Source organism: Fukomys damarensis, unplaced genomic scaffold (assembly GCF_012274545.1).
Source record: "Fukomys damarensis isolate Sample0158 unplaced genomic scaffold, DMR_v1.0_HiC HiC_scaffold_14, whole genome shotgun sequence".
Lineage (NCBI taxonomy): Eukaryota > Metazoa > Chordata > Mammalia > Rodentia > Bathyergidae > Fukomys > Fukomys damarensis.
Genome location: NW_022900926.1, coordinates 44,015,258 through 44,035,571, shown reverse-complemented (window position 1 = coordinate 44,035,571; position 20,314 = coordinate 44,015,258). Strand labels below are relative to the sequence as shown.

General features: G+C 34.5%; 1 protein-coding gene across 8 annotated transcripts in view; it reads right to left on the bottom strand.

The window, feature by feature from the left end:
- Pkhd1 (PKHD1 ciliary IPT domain containing fibrocystin/polyductin) overlaps positions 1-20,314 on the bottom strand; it is a 458,548-nt gene that overhangs the window by 239,044 nt on the left and 199,190 nt on the right. For all 8 annotated transcript variants that reach the window (XM_019208499.1, XM_010631095.1, XM_019208501.1 and 5 more), the window contains 3 exons: positions 12,637-12,771; positions 4,124-4,265; positions 1,659-1,905 (listed from right to left, as the gene is read on the bottom strand). In XM_019208499.1, the coding sequence (XP_019064044.1) occupies positions 1,659-1,905; positions 4,124-4,265; positions 12,637-12,771 (524 nt within the window). The remainder of the gene's footprint in view (positions 1-1,658; positions 1,906-4,123; positions 4,266-12,636; positions 12,772-20,314) is intronic.

Sequence of the window (20,314 nt, the reverse complement as noted above, 5' to 3'; positions counted from 1 at the left end):
GGCTAAGTTGAGACAGTTGCACGTTTGTCCATAGACTTTTAAATAGACATATTGAAACTAGGGTGGCTAATTATCTTAATCTTTTATGGTCCTAAAGAGGTTTCTGGGTCATAGAATTTTCCACTTTATAACTGGGAATGTCAAGAAAAGCCAAGGTGAATTTCTTCAGCCTACAAGGAATTCTTTGAATCTATTTAGAAGATAGCATCAGGACTATAGTCTTCCTGATCTTATCAGTCTCTGAGTGTTGAGATCATGACCTGCTGCTAAGGCAGCCATCTACATAACCTTCTTTGAAGAGCTCAAGGAGCAGACGCCCAGAGAAGACTGAGATTCTGCAAAGCTTTCTGCCACCGCCCTGACTAGGGCTTATCCAGGAGACAGCCTAAGAAATTCTCAAAGGCATAGAATAAGAGTATCAAAAATGCATAGGAATAGGAATCATACAAGCATGTAATACTCTTTTTCACTGCACTTATCTTTTCAATTTTCCTCACTGAAGAAAATACATGTAAGAAATAAATCACTAGCTTTTATAAGTCTCATTCAAATTACCTTTGTTAAAGGCACTACACTGACATTAAAATATCTGGCTATCCCCCTGAAAATTAAAAAAAAATCATGCTCTGCACAACCAAAGTTAGAAATGAAAGTATATCCCTCCATTATTGCTATTTTATTCACTAGAATCAAGACCATTAATATTAGACAGAATAATAAACAATTCAGAATAATAAACAATTCATAAAGGAAAAGTGAAAAAATGTTTGGACTATTCAATCCTAGCAGTATATTATTGAACCTTCTAACCGAATAATAATTCCACATGCATTCAAAATGTGGAGTTAGTGGAATCCTGACCACAAGAGTCTCCTTCTCTGTAGTTTACTGGTTCGAATGAGATGCCAACATGGTCTGATTGAATTAGTGACTTAATATTCATGGAGTTAGGACACTTAAAACGAAGGAAGGAAATAAGTGTGGCTAAATATATACAATGCATTTGAAATAGGTAAAAGAGAGACCCCTAGACACTCAGCAATCATTACCTGGAAATTAAAGGGGGCAGAAGCAATCCTATTATGCATTATAAACAGCCCAGCTGCTGACTTAATGGAAGTTTGAGTAGCATAGCCACAGAGTCCTTGCTCCAATATTAATAGGAAAGGTATTGTACGAATCCAATAGTTCATGAAATTAACAAGGAAAATGAACTGGAGTGAAGAAACTTTGCAAGTAATAGAAGGCACTAGCAATTGCTTCCCTGGAGCATACTGAACATTTAAAAAGAGCTTGAGGAGAGGCTATGTATATAAATGTGAAGGGACATTATTGGAATTTTTAATAATACTTTTAAGTATATTTCAAATTTTCTGTTGGTTGTAAATATTTTAAAGAAAAAGCTTATAGGTCAAAATGTCAAGAAGAGGTCATGGGCTATAAGAGATCTGGTCCAATGACACTGACAGCTGCCCTTTGAATCAGCCCCAAATTACCATAAACCTATGACTTCCTAGTGGTCAGCTATCCCTATGTCATTTTTATGGAACTAAATACTTCAATTATCAGAAAACAATCTCCCCATTACCAGCCTCAATAGTCTGAATGATGTACACATGCTCATTGGGAAGCTAAAATATCTAGTTAATCCCACTTACAAAGCAACAGACATTCGATGAAAGAGAACACCTTCCCCACAGACACTGCCAGAGACAATCTGACTATAGCTTGCGTTGACCGAACAAGAAGCTGAAAGGATTTCCATAGAAGCAAGAATGTGACTTCTATTTTTCCCAGACAGAGATCCATCCAAGTCTTCTAAAATTGCTGCATGAGGAAATGGAAATGCTACTAAATTTGGAGAATTTGTAAACTTCAAATGGTTGGTCTTCACAGTAAATCCACCTGTAAAGTAGAAAAAAGAAAGACAGTTACACAAGGAGGCAGAACAACAATCATAAAGGCAAATTAAATTAACTGAAGTCCTTTCAAGTACTTTAACTTGCAAATTTTATAATTTGGTATTATAATTCACTATTTATTCATATAAGAAAAATTTACCATGAGTGCTCTCTGAAAGCCAAGCTATAGATGCCAGAGATTCTGGGTGATGTAAGAACAGCACAGGCCCAGACTTCATGTGGTCTATCCTCCAAGGCAGTGATTTCAACCAGAGGTGGTTTTGCCTTTCAAGATTTGGCACTATCTGGAATTACTTCTAGTTGTCAGAGAGTGTCTGGCTATTGGCAATGTTACTGTCAACTAGCGGGTAGAGCCCAGGAACCCTGCTAAATTTCCTACAATATTACCAACCTTCAATCAATAATTTATGTAAATAGTAATAGTAACCCCTTTCTAAGTATTAGCTCTAGTGTTACATTTCTTAATACTTTCTCTAACACCACTACCACATGATCTTTTGGTACTTCCAGTTTTGTTTTGTTTTGTTTGAAAGTTATTTTTTAAGGTAACTGTTCAAAGTATAAACTCATAGGTATAGGTTATTATTGATGGGGTTAGACTCACCATTGATAAGCAGAAGATAAAATATGGAAAGACTAGAGTACAGCACCCATTCTGTTTATTATTAGTAAATGAGTGCTTTCTATCTAAATTTTGCATGAGACCATAAATTCTCACACTTGGTACTATTGTTATTTTGGTTCAGGTGGGTTTTTTGTACTTTAGACAACCCCGGTGATTGTAGGAAGTTTAACAGCACCATGGGATCTACCTGCTAGTTGACAATGGTATATGTAGGGATTTAAGTCTTGCATGACAGACTCCAAATTCCACTTCTTGCAAGTTGTACAGCTCATCTAACAGCCACAACTACATGTGGCTCTCAGTCATGCTGGAAATTTTTGTGATTTTCCCCAGGTACAACTTGCTCTTTAGAATCTCTGTTTCTGGTAAAAGCTATTTCTCATGTGGTTAAATTCTGCCCCATGTCTTTCCCCTTGCAAACTTTTACTCTCAAATCTCTGCCCAAGAGGCACCTTTATGAAATCTGACCTTCTCCCTCCGTGGTCCTTTTACTGACCATGTGCTGTTCTCTAGTACTGTACTTATCCTCTCTAGTTCAGCGACGGGCTTAGACATTTATTTTATACTTAAGACAGGAACTGGGTATCTTCATCTTTGTACTTTCTGTCCCGTAAGTAGAGCCTAGAATAGTTTTTGAGCAAGTGAAGGGATGGTTTGGCTAAGGTGATCCAGTAAGAATGGATTAGCACTCACAATGAACAATTTGGGGTTTTTTCAGTGTTTTATGAATGATATGAAACAGTGAGCTATTAAAGAATTGAAGAAATATTATCTGCCTTGACCCATTTTTATTCCTATTATTATTTTTACAATCTTAAACGCAAATGTCCCCCAAATGAAAACATTCTTTGGCTCTGCCTACTTGGGGGAAAAAAGGAGAGTAGAAAATTGCTGATTATTCATTTAATTAAAAAAACATACAATTATCTAAATTAGTGATTCAAATCACAAGAGCATATTTACTTGAATTACTTGGTTTGGCTGCTTAGAATGATCAGATCAACTAGATTGCTCTCTGCCTTTTTTTATCTTGGCCTGTGAGTCCTCTGAGGCATTGCTCACCACCTCTGAGATGTGTTCAACAAGTACACAAGAATTCCTATGGTTCTCTTTGTGCATGTATCAAACCCTAAACAGATGAAAACAGTAAATACTGGAACTCCGGCTCCTTCAGAAGAGATTTATTCAGGTTAATTTGTGTCCATGTGTCCATCCATTCAACTCCATTTATTCATTCTATCAGCGAATTGCCTACTAGGCCCTAGGTTCTCTGCTATATCCAAGTAATAAAATACTGATCAAGGGAGATGTGAGCTCTGCTATTATGAAGCTCAGAGTTCAGCAAGACAGAGCAGCACAATGATAGAATGTGACGGGCACCAGGACGGGCAGAGGACAAGAACTGCAGAAACCACGCTGACAGTACTTGCTTCCTCTAGGATTTGTTTAGGAAATCAGAACAATAGCTCCTTAGATATAACCTTGTAATTGAAAGAAATGTTGGCTCACGAAGACTCTATCATATTCACTCGAGTACTGGCCTTATTTACCATCTGTCCCGTCTATTCAAACTTACCCTGTCCTTGGGAACAGCCTGAACAGGTTCTGATGGCCACACAGTTGATGAGATCAAAATTAACAAAAGTTGTGTTAGAAATCATCAATTCCCATCTTTTGGGAGTCTTAATCCCAGCTGACATACATAATCTTTCCTGTAACTTTAAAAAAAGAATAAAACGTAATAAGAGCTAGCCGCTTGAAATATAGTTGATAATGTACAAATAAAAATAAAAGAAAAAAAAAAGCTACAGACTAAACCTATGTGTGACAAAATCCAGAACATGAAAAAAATCTACAAGTCTTTGTAGAAAAAAAAAGACAATTCAACTTTATAAAAAGAAATTTGAAGGTGCATCCCATGATGTCAAGTGAACACATGAAAAAATGTCTAACATGATATACATTAGGGAACTGCATGTTAATAACACAATGAGTTAATACTGTACACATATGTAGAGGTTAAATAAAAATAATGTTGACAGAAAATGCTAATGAAGAGGAACAACGAATATTCATAGAATACAAAATGTGACTATCACCATGGAAAATAGTTTGTCAGTTTCTCACAAAGTTCTCTACAGTCTTCAAACCAGCAGTGTAACCCTCAGGTATTTATCATAGAAAGACGAAACCATACATTCATTTTTTAAAAAAATCATACAGGAATGGTTATAACAATTGCATTTGCTATCACCAGATCTGAAGAATACCTCAAATACTCTTTAACAAATGAATGCGTGAACATTACTTCTATATAGTAGACCACTACTCAGAAATAGGAATAAAGTACATGTGGGCAACAAGTTGGATGAATTTCCAAACACATCAGAATAAAAAACATTGTTCCCATACCATACTATACCATACCATACCATACCATACCATACCATACCATACCGTTCCGGTTATGTAACTGCTGAAAAGTTGAAAAGCTATGGTGACAAGAGAGTGGATTAGCGATTGCCCAGAGTTAGAAGTGAGCAGAGGAGGCAGCCACAAGCTAGAGCTCAAGGGAGTTGGGGCTGATGCAATTTTTTTTTCTTTTTTTACTTTCAGTAGTACATATTTGAATCACATAATTATTACATTCACTGTAGATACAGGTATATAACACTTCTCAATTCTTTTTTCGCTTTCCTTCCACTCACCTTTTCATTTTTCCAGCACCAGATTCATTTATTTATCTTATAAGACCTTATAAAATTAATTATATAAATACAGGTTGAAAATCAGACTGATGGGACAAAGAACATGTAAAACATGTAAGACAATTGTGGTAAGTCAAAGTACACTTTTAGTTGTACTATCCATACTGAATTTATCCTCTCTCTCTCTCTCTCTCTCTCTCTCTCTCCCTCTCTTTCTCCCAGTTATCTAGCTTCTATTTCATATCATATGTATTTGTAGTTTTTCATAGAAGAGAAACCATAATGCTAAGTGAAGTACCTCAGACTTTTATATTTTTTCATGTATTTATTGGCCATTTGTACTTCATCATCTAAGAAGTATCTATTCATTTCAGATGACTGTTTCTAAACTCAGTCTTTAACGTTGGGAAGTCTAATTTTTTTGAGTTGTTTATATATTCCAGATATCAGTCCTTTGTCTACTAAGGAGTAGCTGGCAAATTGTTTTCCACTCTGTAGGTTACCTATTTACTCTATTTATAGTTTCCTTTGCTATGCAGAAGACTTTTAATTTGATGTGATCCCATTTGTTGACCCTTGGTATTATTTCTTGTGCAACTAGGGTTTTGTTCAGCAAGCCTTTGTTTATAGCTATGTATTCAGGAGCTTTACCCTATTTTTTCATCCAGCATTTTAGGCATTTCTGCTCTAATTGTTCTGTACTGTGATACTGGTGGTGGCAGAGGTGGTTACACAAACTTACACATGTTAAATTTTCAAAAGTGGAACATTGGAAAAGCCACTTTCTCTATAGCTAATACAGAAAAAAAAACTAATTTTAATTATATACCTGAAATTAAAATTATTTTTTAATACTTTCCACAAAAATCTCAACAAACCCCATTAATTTAAGCTGTGTTTCACTTTCTCATTGTTAAAAGTAGTTGCTTACTTGAGGATCACTTTGAGTTTTTCCAAAAACCTCCAACATGAAAAATAATAAAAAAAAAACAAAGTTAATTTAGAAATCAGAGGAAAACTTAAACATTAGGGTGTTCAGAGAAATGAGTACATAATATCCATTGAACAAAAAACGTCTAAAAATAATTTTAAAAGAGAAAAATATAAGCCAGGGATTTAGCTTAGTGACACTGTACCTGTCTTGCAAGCACAAGGTCCAGAGTTTGATCCCTGGTACTCCCCCCCAAAAAAATGCAATAGAAAAATTAAGGAAATGTCCTAGAATGTAGAAAAAAATAAAGAGATGGAAAATCAGAGTTAGAAAAATTAGGAAGGCAATCCAAGAGGTCCAATATCCAAATAGCAATATTTTAAATTAAAAAGAGGAAAATACAGAGGAGACAACTTTTGAAGAAATAATGGAACAAAATTTCCCAGAAGGAAAAGAGAAAATTTTTCAGACTGAAAAGTCCCATCTAATACCTAACAGAGAGGTTAGCCCAAAGAGCCACACCAAGGTGTATGATATTGAAATTTCAAAACACCAGAGACAAGGACAAGGTTAAAAAGTTCTCAGAGAGGATAAAATTAAATTACATGTAAAATACCCAAAATCAAAGTATCTTAGAACTATTCATCCTCAAGACTAGAAGCTAGAGAACAACAGAATGTCACTTCCAAATTTTAAGGCAAACTTAACTCCAACTTAGTATTCTGTAACTGACAGCCTACCCGTAAGGGGGTTCCCACTTGTAGCTCAAAATATTTACCTTCCAAAGATTTGCTTTTTTTCCAAAGAGTTATTATGGGCCATGCTCTAAAAAATGAGAAATTAAACCAGAAGAAAGGAAGACATGAGAATCAGGAACAGAGGTTTTAATAGTAGAAGGAATGAGAGAAAGCTCCATCATGTTGGAGAAGAGAGGTTCCAGGACAATCCACTATACAGTCTGCTCCTAATCTGCTGTGCAAATGCAAACCCTCTGAATTGTTGCTTCCAGTATACACTAAAGATGAAGAGAATACATAACCACCAATTTTACAACTGTGCCTATTTCAATAGAAATAAACACCAAGAGACATACAGTAGAATATTTATAAAAGACAGCCATCAAATGCCCCCAATAGTAACACAGCTATAAAAATTAGGGGTACAGTCATAAAATTAAATACATTTAATTATTGTAATTATACATTGCTGCAACACCCAAAGATATGGGTGAATCTCATGGACTTAATATCATGCCAAAGAAGCCAGATAAAATAGAGTGACATGTTCTATGATTCTACTTGTATGAAATTCAAAGAATTAAAAGGGATTCTGTGTGGATAAAAGTCTTAATAAAGCTTTCTCTTTGGCTGGGGATTTGGTGGCAGGACTGGGAAGAGTCAAGGACACAAAGGGTGTCCAAAGAACTGATAATGTTCTATGTATTCAGCTGGGTGATATTATAATTTATATCTAAAATGTTCCCCCAAAAGCTCAGGCATTCAGACCTGGCATATATAAAAAGTAAGTGGATCATGGGGTCACAGCTGAATGTGCTCTTAGAGGTGGGTCCTGGTTGGAGGTGGATTACTGGGGGTGTAACCTTAAAAGGTGTGTTCTGGGCCTCCTCTCTGCTTTCTGACTGCCATATATTGAGCACTTTTTCTCCTCCCTGCCCTTTTGCGATGCCATTTCTGCTTGGAGCAACTGAACAAAAATAAACCTCTCTTCCTGTAAGTTGTAGGTGTCTGGTATTTTGTTCCAGCAATGGAAAAGTGACTAGTACAGAAAGTTAAAGTGAATCTATCAATAGAAATCTAAATAATGCTTCTCCTTTGGTTGGGGACTTGAGGGTAGAGCTGAGAATTGGAAGGGATGAGGGGCCTTTCCAGGAACTGGTAACATTCTACTCTTGATCTGAATGGTATACATATGGTTGGTCTGCTTCATAAAAATACATAGAGCTCTTCCCTTGTGACTTGTGTGCTTCCTCCATAAATGTTGTATTTTCATAAAATGTTTACTTTAAAAATTAGAACAAATACTACAGCAAAGCGAATAGAAGATGAAAGGGTAGAGAATGAATTAAAGCAGAGGAAAGTATTTGAATTGTTCAGGTAAAGTTCAATGGTGCTAGAGCAATTTAGGCTCCATTAAGACAAGCAAGATTGTTAAAAATTTAGGGGCGATAACTAAAATAATCATAGAAGAATGAATAACTTTTGAATGAGAAGCTATAAAAAAGATACAATGCAATTCAAGACAAACCAACTCAGGAAAATGCAAAAGGAGAAACAAAGAAAATGAGTTGCAAATACAAACCACAAAATAAGATGGTAGAAAAAATTGCCAACATTATGAGAGACATCAGCATGTGGATAGTAATTGAAACTATAAGAGAAAATGAGATTTCTTCCAGGGAGAGCAAGTATATTGAGAAGAGAAGAAGCCCTACAACAGGATTTAGAGGAATAAAAGGTAAAAGTTCTAAGTGGAAAAAGACAAATATACAGGTGAAAGTGAAAAGCAACCCTTAGAGAAAAAGGAGTAAAAAAAGAAGCAGCCCTATCAGCACCTGTCTGAATAAGATATTTTTAAAGTAACATCATCTGCTCAAATTAATTATAACAGCAACAGAGGCACAGTCATCCTACAGATACTTCAAAAGTAAAATGACCATAATTTAAATCCAAATCAGTATATTCACAAGTATGAAAAGGAGATGCCAATTAGAATGCTGGGGCTCAAGGTCTAAACAAATTGCCAAACCAAAGAGGTATAGTAGTGCTACCATATATTTCTGTTTCATATTAAAATTAGTCCATCCATTTTGACATAGAGGTGATATTATTAGGTGTGAAGATATGAATGCGTACATAAGTATGTTTAAAGGAAATGAATACCTTCTAATGCATACCCATGTTAATAGCAAAACAATTTATAATAGCTAAATCTTGGATGTAACTTGTATGTCCATCGATAGATGAATGGATAAATAAAATGTGGTTTTTATTCACAATTGAGTACTACTCTGCCATAAAGATAAACTTGAATCATATGTAAGAAAATGGATGCAGTTTGGGTGGATGTTAAATGAAATAAATCAAACAAGCTTACATATCACATGGTTTCCCTTATATGAGAAATGCAAGTTGTATATAAACCCAAAATAGAAGATAAATAGTAAGAGGTAGGGAAATAGATGTTTCTCAGATGAGAAGGGGATCAAACAATGGAGTGAGGGGGAAGAGAAGAGAGGGGTAGGGGATGAAAAAAGGAATTGAGGTGTGTTATGTACATGCACCAACTCTACATAAGTAATGTAAACATTATGTATTGCAACAATCCCTTCTAAGGCTAAAATCTTCTTCCTGGAGTTGTGTCTTTTTGAGGATACGACTACCTAAATAATTTTATGCTACAAATGTGTGTGGGAGGGCTATAGATGGAAAGGCAAAATCCATTGAAAAAAATCTCAATTTCCAAAAGAATATCAGGCACAAAATACAGAGGCTAAAATCATAGCTCCAAAGCCACAGAGCGGTCCAGCATACTCCTTTTTTTTTGTACATGCAAATTAATGTTGCATGTATCATAGTTGATGTTTGATATATATACGTCATAATTAATGGGAAGTGTCATCAATTAAGATCTAAATTATGACCAGGGATCCTTATCTTGAGACAATTAAAAACAATCATACCCCCAGGATGCGGTTCACTAGGAATGTCGTACAGCTGAATGTAGTGCACCTTTAAACTCTTAGCAAGTCAGTGCAGGACAAGAGTCTCCTGATAGAATACGTCAAATATGTCCTTGTGCTTACAAGGACCAGAGTTCAATCTCCAGTACCAAAACAAAAAAAAATGATAATAATGGATATTATTTGTGCTTGTTTTGTTCCTAGGATTTCTAAGAGCCTTTAAAATGCTTTTCTATTTTTAAAAATTTCATTGTGTATATTTGAAGTTTACAAGAAATACATGTAAATAGAATAGTTGTAGTGATACAAATTAAACTATCACCTCAAATTATTATTTTGTGACAAGAGCACCTAGCATGCACTTATTTAACAAAAATCACTAGTAAGATAAGATCTTATTAACTATAGTTCTCATGCACATAGATTTCTAGACTTGTTTCACAATTCAAAGAACAGAAACACTATGGTAAACATCATAGCATAAGTGTAATTAACCAAATAATCCCATTTTCCTAGAAACTCTTGAGTCTAGCTGTAGCCTTCCATGGAAAAGATTTCAGAGAATATTGTGCAGGCACTAATCAATGTCTTCTGCAAAGCCATTTTCCACATGGAATGAGGAGTACTTGATCAGAAGGTGGTGATGTCAGAGTGATTGCAGACTTACCAGATGATATCCTTTACTTGTAAATTCAGTTCTAACTAAATTGCTAAATTTTAGGCAACATTTAGCTCTGAAATTGCATAATTTTATGATTTAGAGAACTAACTAATATCTACCCTTCTCTAGAACAAGGTTATTTGACATATTCTATCAGGAGACTCTTGTCCTGCACTTACTTGCTAAGAGTTTAAAGGTGCACTACATTCAGCTGTACGACATTCCTAGTGAACCGCATCCTGGGGGTATGATTGTTTTTAATTGTCTCAAGATAAGGATCCCTGGTCATAATTTAGATCTTAATTGATGACACTTCCCATTAATTATGACGTATATATATCAAACATCAACTATGATACTGCAACATTAATTTAAAAGGACAGTTAGTTCCTCAGTTTGATGGACATTTTTCTTTCAGCATCTACTCTGTTATTTCTGAGAAATCTAAGCCTTAGACATACCAGCATTACAGAATGTAAATCTAAGTGCCATCTGCTCATAAAAACTGTGCAATCTTAAAAGAAGAATCATGTCTAAAGGGGTAATCCTTTCAGAGAAAAAGAATTGCCAAGTATTTACCTCCTCAAAAGGATAACTAAAAAGAGATCCAAGAAAAATTGAGAACCAAATATAAAAACATAGAGCTAAATATGAAGTCTTTTCAAAAATGTTAATATTTTCATCTACAACTGTTAAATAACCTCCAATGGAAGTACAAGGGTCAATAATTATTAAATTTCAATTGGAATAAACTGATGAGAGTATTCTTTCCATGAATCTGCAGGTCACTTCCATCCATAATTTTTATAACAACATGATCATTAATATACATGTTACTCTTATTTCTTTTAGGTATTTGGGATCACACACAGGGCCATGACAATGGTAGTCAAGTGCACTACCACTGAGCCACATCCCACCCCTTCACACTATTCTTTTAGAAATAAGAACATGGGAAATTCATTTTCCTACAGACCACTCAAATGTAAGCTTCTTCACGGCTGATTAGTACTCTATTGTGTAAATGCACCACATATCTCTGTATCCCTTAACCTGCTAATAGACACATTGGCCACTTGCAATATTTAGCTTTGATGCCATGATGTTAAATGAAATAAATCATACACGTAAGCATAAATATTGCATAGTTTATCTTATCTGAGAAAACTAAAGTATAAATAATTTCAAGAGCAAAATAATGGATGGATAATAGGAATCAGGAAGATCTTTTACAAATGGAAAGAGAATCTAGAGATGGAGGAAGGGAGAAAGGAGATGAAGTGAAGGGAAAGTAAATCGAATTAAGAAGTGCTGTGTTCAAGTACCAACTCCCTACAATGAATGTAATCATTATGTGTTGCAAACATGTTCTAACAAACAATAATAAAAAGAGCATATGATGTCTAAAGGCCTGAAGCACAGGAAGCCCGTGGTAGTTATGGACTCCCTTAAGGATGACTAGTAGCACTTACTGAAAAAGTATTCTTTGCTTCTGTATTCTGGTCCCTTGACCATGCAATAGTGGAAAAGTTACCTATAGTCCTGTTTTTATCATGAATAAACCCACAATTATTCAAGTACTAAAGAATAACTTACAAGATCTCACTGTACTAGAACAAGCCATGCAAACTTATATTACTGGATTCAATCTATTTTAGAGGGAGCCCTAAATGAAGCAAGGACCCTATTAACAAAATATTGATGAAGGAACTTGGCAAACCACAGAGCAGAGAGATATTATACAATCATGCTCTTCTATAATCCTTTTGAGTTTAGAGAAATTGAGTTAAATTATTAGGTTTAATAAATATTGAATTTACTTATATAAATCGAAATTGCAAATAAGAATTCTTCAACTATTCATGACTGTTACAATTTATATGGACTCATAAGCACTGAAACCCCAGATGTATTTTAGTCTTATTATAAATATCATCACTGTTACAAATAAAAAACTCCTTTAGCTTTTACCAATACAAGACTCACTAAAAAAAGTTATTAAAATTACATATCCTGAATCCTCAGGGATCCCAGTAGTCATGATTCTGTGTTGATGAATAGCTTAAAACAACCACACCAAGGCACTTACCTTGTGGGTAAAATGACCAAGTAATAAGCTGTCAGAAACTGAAGTATTTGCATCACTTTCCGTAATGTCAATTCCAAAATCTCTGCAAGAATAAACTTGGAAATTTTTCAAGTGAAGATTTCTACTTCTGAAAATCTGTAAAATAATAGCATATGTTATGGAAAGGTCTGAGGCTTACTTTTCTTGCAGACTTCCTGAAACTTCTTTAATTATTGATCATGAGTAAATAAAATATGCTATGCTATATTTAAAACGCTTTTGTCCGTCAGTATCAGTGCACGCATCCCAAGGTTGCTATGAGGTCAGTACTAACTAGTCCCCTTTGGTTAAACCCCTCTGTACTTTACATTTCTCCTTACCATAAACAATACATTAAAAGGTCAATGTGAACACTATGTATATTTAAAATAGTCTTACAGGGGTGAAATCACAAAATTAATGTAGAAAAGCACAAAGCATCAAGAATTCCAGTGCTTAGCATTAGTTCAACATAGTTATATATTAACTCTCACAGTCAAAAAACTGCAAATGTAAAGTAAGTAATTCATCGTGACTACAGACACACTGTGTATGGACTCAACACATGTTTTCTGCATATTTACTTATGACACCTGGCATGAGTGCGCCCAAATGGAGATCAAATAGTTACAACATTAGCATGATAGTGTTGAAAGAATCCCACTGTTCCGAGAAACACGGCCTTGGTTTTTACCTAGCCCTGATATTTACAGTGCAATCTTTGGCAACACATTTTACTTCTCCTTGGCTTTGGTTCAACTACTCTTAAAAATCAGGGTGGAGGTCAGGACTAGAAATTAATACAGTCAACTCTTTATTCATTAAATACCCTAATTGGAAGTCTCCTATTAATTAAGCCAAAGTACCCTGATTTACCATTCCATCATATTTTTTTGTGTTAACCAATCTTTTTCTCATGGATCTTGAGCATTAAGCTTTTTACAAAATTATAGTTCTTTGAATACATAGATTTATCTGAAAATAGATGTGATCTCTACTGACAGCTTGGCAACTGTTACTTAATTACAGACATGCAAAATATACCCATTTGCAAATATATTCAAAAGACAGCTAGCACCCAGCATTGGCAAGGGAACTTGAGAATTTTAAAAGGAAACCAACATACAAATTGCAAAATGCATTTATTTTTCACACAGAATTCACAGTCTGCTCTCATCTTTTCTTCTTCTAGAATTCCTCTGTATTTATGAAACTTAGTGAAAAGTAGTATTTTTCTCAACTCTTGTTAAAATAGAAATTGAAGATCCCTTTCACTTGGTTAGAATCCAAAAGTTTGTACTTGTGAGACTCTGGAAGGATTTTATCCCCTGATAGTTTTATGTACAAAAGGAGTAAAAATAACGGTATACCTCCCCCAAAAGTTTAGGTAACTAAGTGAGAACATGTTCAAAACTACAGATACAAAGTAATGTTGAATATCACTAATCCTCACAGAAGGGCAAATTAAAATCACAGTGAGATATCACATCAGACCTGTCAAAATGGCTATAATCAGAAGAGAAAGAAAAGTTGTGATATACACTCTTTGTTGGAAAGTAAAGTAACATGGTCATTGTTGAAAATAATAGGAACTTTATTCAAAGAATTAAAAACAGAACTACTATATAATCTAGCAGTCATACTATTAAGTATATATCCAAAGTAAATAAAGGGAGTATGTCAAGGAAATGTTTGTACTACCATGTTCACTGTATTATTCACAATAGCCAAGAAGTGTGATCAACTTAAATTGACCAACTTGATGAATGGATAAAGAAAAAGTAATTATCTATAGATACAGATATCTCTATATCTATACTTATATCTATATCCATATCTGTGTGTGTGTGTGTGTGTGTGTGTGTGTGTGTGTGTGTGCATGCGCTTTCAGGGTAGGATGTTAGGTAGAGAAAGACTACACAATATATATATATGCTACTACTCAACATTAAAAAAAGGAAGGAAATCCTGCCATTTGTGACCATGTGGACAAACTTGAGGGACATTATTTAAAATGGAATCAGACATACAGAAAAATCCACACACTCTCACTTATACATGGAATCTTAAAAAGTCAAACTCAAAAACAAAAGAGTAGTTACCAAGGGTTGAGATTTGAAAGGGGAATAGCAGAGATTGGAGAGATGTTGGTTAAAATTTGTTAGATATAAGGAGTATTTTCAAGAGAGGGATTATACAGCAGAGTAACCATAGTTAATTAACAATGTATTATATTTCTGAAAATTACTGAGAGTAGACTTTAAGTGTCTTTCTTATCACAATAAAAAGGTATATGAAGTAATGCCTATGTTAATTGACCCAGTTGACCATTTTTTAATGTGCATATGTCTCCAAACATGATGCAGAACAAGAGAATTATATACAATTTTTGTCAATTAAACAGGTGTTATGTGTAAAATTAAATTAATCCAATGAGAAAAGTAAAAATTTTACCTACTGAAATATTATATTTAAGCATCTGTATATATAACAACCATGTCTAAATAACCAGAAATAATTACAGTTTGCAAAATTAAAACAAACTACTTTCTGTGATGCAAAAGGCACTTTTGGGTATTAAAATTTCCAAAGATGTCATTATCAACATCAGTCCACCACTCCCAATCGTTTTTACTAAAAGCAATAATAAATAATAGCTAATGATGTTACTGAGTATTCATGAAGATCTTGGCACTTTTTATTCAGAGATTTAATTTTTTTCTTTCTTTTTTTTTTTTGGTACCAGGGATCAAACAGGTCTTCGTGCTTGTGAGGCAGGTGATACAACCACTGAGCTAAATCCCTGGCCCCAAAATAGTATTTTTAATTAACACATAAAACTGTACATATACTTGGGGTGCATTGAATGTATAATATTCAAGTCAGGGTGGGTCAGAATATCTCCTTAAACATTCATTATTATTTTGGGGAGAAATATTTAACATTCTTTCTTCTGTTTTGAAATATACAGTACATCATCATTATTTATAATGATCCTACAGCAAAACTGAATTCCAGAACTTGTTTCTCCCATCTAACTGTAATTTAACATTCAGAGACTCATCTAACTCTCAAACACATTGATCCTTTAGGTACTACTGCTATCTCCATTTTACAAATGAAGCAGGAAAAGGTAGGAGTTTTTCTCAAAGTCACTCAGACAGGAATTGGGACTATTTGAGAATTTGTGCAGCTGTAAATACAGGAAGTTACTTTTTATAAACAGTTTATTATTTTATTTCATTTTATTATTTTTATTTATATATCTACTTAAATTTATAATTCAATATTTCTACTATATTTAGAGATATGTGCAAACAACACTACAGTGTTAGAATGTTTTCATCAATTTAAAAAGGAAGCTTTTAGCTAACACTTCTCACTCGCTTCCCACCACTACTGCTCATCCTCCAGCCCTAAGCAACCACTAATCTTCCAGCTGTGTAAATCTTCCACTTTGGGACTTTTAGTTGAGTAAATCATTTGGTTTGTACAGTTCCGATTGGTTTCATTCTCTCAGTGTAATGCTCTCAAGGTTCACCCAAGTTACAGCATGTGTAAGTACTTCACTTCTTCTGAGTGAGTAATTTTCCACCGATTTGTCTATCCATGAACATTTCGGTTGTTCCTACTTTTTGGAATAAGGACAGTACTCTAAACATTTGTGTACTAGCTTCTGTTTGGGCATATTACCTTTTTATTCCCCATGGATTATATTATTATAGGTGGAATTGACAGTTCATGTAACTTTATGTCTAATCATTTGAAGAGCTGCCAGATTGTTTTCTGAAGTGGCTAGACCTTTTCAGTTTCTCACCATTAATGCTAAGGCTCACAATGTCTCTACATCCTTATAAATCGGTTGGTGTTATTTGTATTCTAGGCACTCTGGTCAGTAGGTAGTTGGATGCCATTTAGCTTTTTATTTACATTTCCCTAAACACTAGTGATGTTAAAAACCTCTTCATGTGATTATTGGACATTTGGATAAGTTCTGTACAGAAAATTTATATTTAGATAATTTGTTCAACTTTTATTTGTTTTTTAAATTATTGACCTGTAACAATGAAATATAATCTTTAGATATTTTCACTATAAGTCCCTTATCAGATATATGATTGCAGTCTCCCATGCTTGTAGGTTGTGTTTTCACCTTCATGATGGTGTTAAGTATTACATTTTTACATTTTGATAAAATCCAATTTATCTATTTTTCTTTCATTGCAGTTGCTTTTGTCATCACATCTAAGATTCCTTTGCTAAAACGAGTCAGGAACACTTACCCCATGAGTGTTATAATTTTTGCTCTTACATGTAAGTTCTTGACTTATTTTTATTTAATGTTTGTAAATATAACAAAGTAAGGATCCAGCTTTTTTTTTTTTTTCTTGCAGTACTGGGACAGAGACTTCACACTAAACTACATCCTCAGCCCTTTTTACTTTTTATTTTGATACAGGGTCTTCCTAGGTCATTACATTGCACAGGCTGGGCTCAAACTTGTGATCCTCCAGCCTCAGTCTCCCAGAGCACTGGGATTATAGGTGCAAGGCACAATATCTAGGTCTAACTTTGGTCTTTTAAGTGAGACTACCCGGGTATACAAGCACCATTTATAGAAAGACTACTATTTATACCACTGAATGGTCTTCACCAAAATTCATTTGATTATAAATGTCTAGGTCTATTTCTAAACAGTCAAATCTATTCCATGGCTTACTATATTCTTCTATCCATATCATATCTGTTTTAATTATCATTGCTTTGTAGGAAGTTTTGAAGTAGCAAAGAATATCTTACTTCATTTTTCTTCTAAGATAATTTTAGAGATGATCACTTTTTAAATTTCCTGCTATCATGTTAATTTTTCTTCATAAGAGTGAAATTCCAGTGATATGCTCATTATTAAATTTCAGTGTACACGGGAACTAGCAGATAGAATCAACAACTGGGATCTCATCTTATTAAAAAGCTTCCGTACTTCAAAAGAAACCATCAGCAGAACTAAGAGACACTCTACAATGTGGGAAAAAAATTTTACCAGCTGTTCCTCAGACAAAGGACTATTATCAAGGATATATAAAGAACTCAAAACAATCAGTGCCCCCAAATATAAAGACCCGATTCAAAAATGGGCATCCGAAATGAACAGACATTTCTCAGACAAAGAAGTAAAAGCAGCAAGAAAATATTTGAAAAAATGTTCCACTTCACTGGTCATTCAAGAGATGCAGATGAAAACAACACTGAGATTCCACCTCACCCCTCAAACAATGGCTGCTATCAAGAAATCACACAATAACAAATGTTGGCGGGGTTGTGGGGAGAAAGGAACCCTTCTCCATTGTTGGTGGGAGTGCAGACTGGTGCAACCACTATGGAAATCAATATGAAGATACCTCAAAGAGCTTGGACTAGAGGTTCCATTTGACCCAGCCATCCCTCTGCTGGGTATTTCTCATTGAGTTTATTGGTACATTTTAGGTATGCAGTACAGTTACATTCATTATTGGGATCCTGTACCTTTACATGACAGGTCTTGGTTCTCATTTTTTCCCCTTGTCCCTGCCCTCCCTTCACCCCTTCCACCCCTCCCCATTTACAAATACTTTATTTCCATTTTTTCATTTTCTCATTTTTTTTCTTTTCCCTTATTACCTTTCCCCTACCCTTCCCACTTCCCCTACACTTTTAGCCCTTTTTTTCCTATTTCACATCCGCCTGCCTTGTATAATAATATTTTAAAGTTGTTAATATGTAACTGTACTGTATCCCTAAAATGTACCAATAAACTCAATTAAAGCTGAAAAAAAATCTAAGTGCACAAAAGTTTAATCTATGGAGCTCTTTTTTCTTTCTCAGGTTTAGCATTTCTGATTGCAGACAAAAAAACACCAGCTTCAGTAAGCACCTTTTAATTTATTTGCTTCTAAGGTGATTGCCTCTAGAATAGGGCTACAACTGTACTGTATCCCTAAAATGTACCAATAAACTCAATTAAAGCTGAAAAAAAATCTAAGTGCACAAAAGTTTAATCTATGGAGCTCTTTTTTCTTTCTCAGGTTTAGCATTTCTGATTGCAGACAAAAAAACACCAGCTTCAGTAAGCACCTTTTAATTTATTTGCTTCTAAGGTGATTGCCTCTAGAATAGGGCTACTGTGGAACAAGAACATAGGGTTTAAGCCTGCTTCTAGATAAAAGAGGGTACGCCATAGATGCTGCTACTGGAGTTTCACCACAGTACCCAAAGGGCTTATGAGAAGCCAAGCATTTTATAAAATGAAATAAAAATGAAACCATATATACAATTGGGAATCTTCTTGCTGGCTATCTTAATTATATATTTTTAGAGTTTCCTTATTGAGAAATGTTTTCCTTTTCCTCACATTCAATATAGGAAGTAAATTTTTGGCTTTTTACTTTTGACTTTATGATACTCTTTTACTGTATTTCCTGAATGCTCTGTATGTTAACATATTTATTCACCTATGTATCTAAGATTTCAGATTTCTAATTTATGAAGATGAAATATTTTCTCTGTATAGCATCAAATGGTTACCCTGGATAATTTGTATATGTTGCTATGAACAATGAGCATACAAAGCTTCCTTGTAAGAAAATGCTTATAATTATAAGAAAATGATTATGTATGTGTTATTTTGTCTTTAAAATAGAATAAAATGTAATTTACTGATTAAAGTAAGAACGGGAGCTTGAGCTGGAATTCTGTTTTAATGAAAAACCATGCATTTTTCAAGATGAAAGTATGTGCTACTCGGGATACTAGAATATCAAATGCATAATTGTGTCTAGATTCTGCACCTTGTTGTGCTGCTAAAAACCTATGTGATGACCAACAGTCCCTCCACTTTCTGAGCCATAATTTATTATCTGGAAGCAGAACTACAAAGGAAGAATGGATGAACTCCTAGCATCCCTCCTAGTTTTTTTTTTGTTTTTCAGCTTTAACTGAGTTTATTGGTACATTTTAGGGATACAGTACAGTTACATTCATTGTTGGGATCTTGTACCTCTACATCACAAGTCTTGATTCTCATTTTTCCCCTTACCTCTGCCCTCCCTTCACCCCCTCCTTCCCTCCCCATCTAAAAACACTTCATTTTCATCTTTTCATTCTCTCATATTTTTTTCTTTTCCCTTTTTACTCTTCCCCTACCCATTCCACCTTCTCTACACCTTTAGCTCCTTTGTTCCCATTTCTAAATGTCAGTAATCTTATTAGAATCTTATGCATTGTTGCATATTATTCACACCAGGGAAATTATTCGGTATTTACACATGTGTGACTTATTTATTTCACTTAGGAGTATATCTTCAATACATATCCATTTTCCTATGAATGAATCTATTTTCTCGTTCTTTATGGCTGAGTAATATTCCATTTTATAGAAAAACCACATCTTCTTTATCCAGTTTCCAACGGATGGGCAAATGGGCTGTTTCCAAGATTTAGCTATTACAAACTGTGCCGCTATAAACATGGGTGCACATACTTCTCTGTGATATGATTCTTTTAGTTCTCTTGGAAAGATACCCAGCAGAGGGATGGCTGGGTCAAATGGAATCTCCAGTCCAAGCTCTTTGAGGTATCTCCATATTGATTTCCATAGTGGTTGCACCAGTCTGCACTCCCACCA